Below are 6000 nucleotides of genomic sequence, written 5' to 3' on the forward strand. Positions count from 1 at the left end.
GGGAGTTGGTGATGGACAGGGAGGCCTGGCGTGCTGCAATTCATGGGGTCACAAAGAGTCGGACACGACTGAGTGACTGAACTGAACTGTTCCATATCCATCGATGCTCCTGAATTTTTATCACTAGCTGCAAAACAGTCTCATAAGTTTTAGTTACACATTTCCAGCTGTTTATGGACACAGCTGTCCAGTTGTCACATCATGACCTAAATTCAGTAAGTCCTAAACTAGACTCATTATTTACACAGCTTCTACTTCTCCACTTCTGTCAAAAGAATGTAGGTTCAATTAATCAACAAGACTTACACTTACTCCTCAAAGATGGGAATTAAGAGTAGAGAAGATACGTGAAGAAACATGCTTTGAGAGAGACAGAGAGGACATACTACTTAGGTGTTTTATGTAGGATGACCTCAGTGTGTAAATGAGGCAGAGGATGGAGGACTTACAGAAATTGAATAAGGATTTAAACAATTTGTTTTCTAATCATATAAATGCTTCTTGCAAAAGTAGTATCTGACAGTTGTAACTTCATTATCATCTCTTCCCAGTTGGAGTACTATTACAACATGTTAACTTGTCTTTCTGCATCCCTCTTCCTTTTCAGTGTTCTATACACATCACTTCCCTAGAGTCCTCTGACCATACTACTTTTAGCTTCTGCCAAACCAGACTCTTCTCCATTTCCTGTACATACCTCAAACTACCTTGCCTTAGGCTTTTTTTGCTCATGTTGTCCCCACATGCTGCTTGTCAACAAGACACGTTTTTTGAGCACCTTCTATATGCCAGGCCCTGTGCTAGACACACCACAGAGAATAAGAGAGAAATGGCTACTGCTCTCATGGAATATACATTTTAGTAGTGAAAAAAGACAAAGCCCAGAAAGACATAAATGAAGAGCATTTCCCCCAAAGAGAACAACACGTACAAAGATTCTGTAGAAGGAAAGAGCTGGATCTGTTCAGAACTGAAAGAAGGCTATTATGGCAGGAGTCCAGTGAACAGGGGGAGTACAATATATGATGAGACCAGAGAGAGGCAGATGCAGATCATCCACGTCTTTATAGCTAACAGCTTGGATATTTTAGATAAGACAAACTGCTGGCCTAAGTGACGGTATGACAGTGGAGAAAGAGATAAACAGAAGGACATTAGGTATATTTTGTAGCTGGAACTGGTAGGCCTTGTTGATGGACTGGATGCGGCAATCCAGAAGGGAGGAACTGAAGCCAACTCCTAGGTTTCTAGCTTAAAACAAGTGAGTGAATGGCAGTCTCTTTATTGAGATCCTTAGGACTTGAGTGTGAGGGTACATTTGGGGATTAAAAAGCCAACAATTCAATTTATGGCAAGTTAAGTTTGAGGTGGCTGTGAAACATCCACAAACAGTGCTGGAAGCACGAGTCTGAAGGTCAGGGAAGGCCTGAGCTAGTATATAAATATAGGAGCCATTAACAAAAACATAATGTTGATATCTCGTCTGTTGGGCATTAAAAAAAAAAGTTCAAAGATCAAGCTTTTAACCAAAGAAATACAAATCAAAACAATGAGGTATCTTTCTTGTTTGCCCATCTGGTGGGGGGGGGGGGAGGGATATACTTTGAAACTTTGTTACTATGGAAAGCAATACTGTTACCATCAAGAGTCTTAAAATATTCAAATCCTTTAATCTAGGCACTTACTGGTCCTTCTAGAAATCAATTCTAAGGAAACAGTGAGAGATACATTTATTTTCTTTGTAGCATTACTTAGAATAACAAAATCAAATAAAAACCTCTACCCATTAACAGTCTAGGCATTTGACAATAAAAGATTAGCTTAAATAATTATAAGACTGATACTATTTAACCATTAAATATCTTGGCTTCAAAAGACAAAGGAAATCACAACAGGATGTCAGGTTTTAAAAAAGAAAAAATGGCATTCCTCCAAATGTATTAACTAAAATAACTATATATCTGAAAGGAAAGACATCAGGAAGTTAACAAAGATCATCTCAGTGCTAAGATGAAAGCTTATTTTTAATTAAAAAAAATTCTGTTTTCCAACTTTCACGAGTATTAACTACTTTTACATTCAGGCAAACCTGTAATTTACATTTTTAACCAAGCTTCTCCTCTCATCTCAAATGCTACTACATTGTGAAATCTTTCCCTTATCCCTCCAACCAGATATGATCACTCCCTGGTCATTCTCTAAAACACCATTTGTATCTCCCTATTGCGTTTAGTTGTTGGTTTGTTTTTTTTTTTTTTTTTTGATACACTGCAATTATTTGGATACCAAATTCACTGTTTAAACTGGTATAAGCCAACAGGCTACCTCTACCTTCTTACAGAGGACATGACACTAAATTCCACTTCATATCAGTCTATCCCATTTCCTCAAAAATCATTCTGTTGCTCACTAGCTCTTAACCGTACTTTATAATTTAAAGCCCTTACCACTAAAGTCACATTTTTATTTACTAGTTACTGTCTGTCTCCTCCACCAAAATAAGAACTCCATGAGGGCATGGACTCTGGTTCTCCATTACCTAGAACAGTTCCTGGCACACAGTAAAGGCTCAATAAATATGTTAAATGAATCAATCAATTTTCAGCTCTCTAAACCAGGCCTCTCCAGAGTTTCATGCTACAGATACCTCTACTTGGATGTCTTCTAGGCACCTTAAATGCAACATGTCTCAATACAGAATTCATACTCTCCCCTATCTACTCTTCCTCTTCTATTCCCCATCTCAATGAGTTCCACAGTCTTCCAACTACGTCAGAAACATAGACATCTCCCATGCTGCTTCCTTCTACCCTAGCTGCCAAAACAAACTGATCACCAGGTTTTCTGCAGATTCAATCCTATAAATAAATATATCCCCCCATCCCTTCTGCCATTGGGATAGTAAGGCCTCCATTACCTCTGTGACCTAATTGGATCTAATCTTCTCCCTCAGAATGCTTCCTAACTGCTGCCAGATTATGCAAGTTAAAGTGCAAATATGACCTTGCTACTCTTTGCGGTGGGATGTTGGGGGGGAACCACCAGTGGAGCCCAAGTCACCAACCAAAGTTCAAGCTCTTTAGCATGGCCTAATAGTAGGTAACATAGAATATTTACTATGTGCCAGATACTGTGCCAGCTGTTTTACATGGTTTATTTTATTAATGCCTCTTAACCCTATGAGATAGCTACCATTGTTACTTATACTTCACATATGAGGAAACCTGAGGCTCAGGCAGGTTACACAAGTTACCCAAAGTTCAATGGCTTATAAGTAGAACTGAGTCTCAAACCCAGGTCTCTGACTCCACCACCTGTACTCTGCTACAAAGATCTAACAATAGCTGACTGAGTGCTTACTGTATCAGACACTGCTGAGTTTTTAAAATTCATTTCTCTTCTAACTACTTTATAGGACCTATTATCATCCAGTGTTACACCTGGGGAAATTAAGGCAGTGAGAGGCTAAGCAATCTACCCAAAATCAGAATGATTAAATGCTGGAGCTGGGATTCAAACCTCCTTCCCAAGTTCCCAGAACAAAGTTGTTCCTTCACCTTCCTCACACCCCAAGCTCTCCCTGGTTTGAACCCTACAACATTTTTCGGTATTCTTTCCCCCTCTTCACCACCCACTTTGTGTTCCAGCATCACCTAACTGTTTACAGTTGTTCTTTACCCCAACACTGTGGTTTTTAATGCCCCTGTAGCTGTTCTACTGCTATTATCTCTGCTGGCTAAAGCCATCCTTTCCTCTTCCTCTAGATAATACTCCTATGCATCCTTTAGCAACTCACCACAGGAGTCACCTCTGCCAGGAAGCCTTCTCTTCTCTCCTGCTCCCTCTTTGGTTAGGTGCCCTTTTTCTCTGCTCTCCCAATACTTTACACATTTTCTTATCACATCATTCTATAATTTATATCATTTCTATGCTTCTTTTCCTCACCAGATTGTATGCTCTTCCAAGGAAGAGACCACCCACATTCATACAAATGCCCATACCCAATTTGAATCCCCACTGCCTAGCATAGCTCCTAAACACTGTGAGCACTTTCACATGATGAAGCTATGCCAGTATTAAGATTAGTTCAGGATGTTACACACCTGATCCAGTATTGTTAGAACAGAGCTTCTCAATCAATGGACCAAAAATGGACTACAGTTATAAGATATCTGTGCCTTTCAGAGATACTTACCCCACTGCGAAGTGAAGTGAAGTGAAAGTTGCTCAGTCGTGTCCGACTCTGCGACCCCATGGACTGTACAGTCCATGGGGTGCCCCACTGTACCGTGTGAATATTGCTATGCTGTGATGTGGGAGAGATTGGGAAACACTGCTAAAACTATATTGTTGCTGTTGGCAACCATAAGGTGCTAGAAGTCTGACAGGGATGATCATTTCAACCAAGACAGAGGCTTCTTGAAAAACTGAGAGTTTGCTCTTACCAGGGCCTATGCTCAATAAGAACCCAAAGAATACATACACCATTGTTTCCCACCCCCCAGGAAAAAACATGCACCCTTCCCCAACAGCACTGCCATTAGGCAGTCCTCAAATGACCCACCTCTCTATTTTAGCCTGTCTGTGAGATGCCATAGCAACGATGCTAGGATAGGCCATGGAGGAATTAGCAGTGTTATTTTCAGCTGAGTTGGTCTTGGTTTTGGGCAGCTCAAACTCTGCCACATGATAGTACTGGCACTGCGTTAAGTAGTTTAAAAAGTGTTCTCGAGCCCACTGCAAATGATCTAGACGCTTGCTGGGATTGACTTGTTTCAGGGCAAATGCTCCTTGAAATGCTGGCACCATCAGGTACTTCAGGTCGGTGGACGCGATTTCCTCCAAATCTTCATTTTGGCTGCAAAGAGCAGAGTAGGCTGTGAAGTCTGGCTAGGCATTCCAACTGTGGCCCTTGCTTCCTGGGGGAGGGGAGGGCTGGGATGGGGGTGGGACAAAGGGAGGCGGCACCTGGAACAGCTGCCGGCTTTCTTCGATGAAAGTGGCTGAGCACTCACATCCAATGCCTCTGCAAATAACCGAAACTAAGGAGGAGAGTCGTCGGAAATTAACTATCTTGAAGAGAGGTAGAGAATGCAAGCAATGTACACAAGATCGCAGGGGGAGGTAGGATAGAAAGGCTCCCAGTTTCAAAGGTCTCCTCCACCCAGGCTCAATGGCTCCACCTTTGGTGATCATCATTACCTACGTTCTCTGCCTTTGGTTACTACCCTCTCGCCCATACCTGAACAACTCGAGCTGCGACAACATTTCTGCAGCCTTCTTCAGGAGATCCAGTCCCTTAAACACCTTATCTTGGATTATTCGGGAGCCGGTGGGTTCAGTTGAGATTTCCACTTCGTCCAAAAGCTGCTTGCTGGTTTCGAACAGCTCGGGGAGCCGCGGTAACAGTAACTCGTCTTCGACTGCTGCCATTTTAGGGAGGAGGAACCCGGAAAACCTCACTTCCGGGGTCAAAGGCAACCCTGGGAAAGCTGAGCTAGGCGAGAGATGAAGAAACCGGAAGGGGCGCCGCATTGGTCCAGTAGCTCCACTGTTACCTAAGCGTCTGAAAATTTCCGTAGGCTGCTGTTAACTCAGCCTAGCAACCGTTTCCATAGACTCATTTTGTTATGCTGCCTATTACAAGTAGTAGACATCTGTTACTGAAACACACACGCAAATAAAAAAGCAAACCCCAGGCGCTACTTTTCGCGTGACTCCTCGTCGCCGACCCGGCCCTGGACTGTGCCATCGGCTCTGAGGATCGGGTGTGACGAAGCTGAATTCGGAGCCAGGGCGGGCGCGAGAAGGCAGGAGCAGGAGCACTCCAGGAGCCGGCCAGGCGAGCGCCTTACCTCGTGAGGCGCTCCCTGGCCACAAGGGCCAGGGCGGTCAGGGGCTCCGAACTCCGCGCAGCTTGCCGGGTTCGCAGGTCTGCGCGCGTGAGAGCGAAGGGCAAGTAGCGCCCCCCTCCGGCTTCCGGCAACCCAGCAGCTCGAG

The 6000-nt window shown here is 43.5% G+C and overlaps 1 protein-coding gene across 3 annotated transcripts in view; it reads right to left on the bottom strand.

The window, feature by feature from the left end:
- IGBP1 (immunoglobulin binding protein 1) overlaps positions 1-5794 on the bottom strand; it is a 45991-nt gene extending 40197 nt beyond the window's left edge. The window contains exons 1-2 of one of the 3 annotated variants that reach the window (XM_068962641.1): positions 5243-5794; positions 4565-4858 (exon numbers count right to left, since the gene is read on the bottom strand). In XM_068962641.1, coding sequence (XP_068818742.1) covers positions 4565-4858; positions 5243-5535 — 587 coding nt within the window. In that variant the 5' untranslated portion in view covers positions 5536-5794. The remainder of the gene's footprint in view (positions 1-4564; positions 4859-5242) is intronic. The other 2 variants (XM_068962640.1, XM_068962639.1) reach the window with 2 other exon arrangements.
- Between the last annotated feature and the right edge of the window lie 206 nt (positions 5795-6000).

Source organism: Capricornis sumatraensis, chromosome X (assembly GCF_032405125.1).
Source record: "Capricornis sumatraensis isolate serow.1 chromosome X, serow.2, whole genome shotgun sequence".
NCBI lineage: Eukaryota > Metazoa > Chordata > Mammalia > Artiodactyla > Bovidae > Capricornis > Capricornis sumatraensis.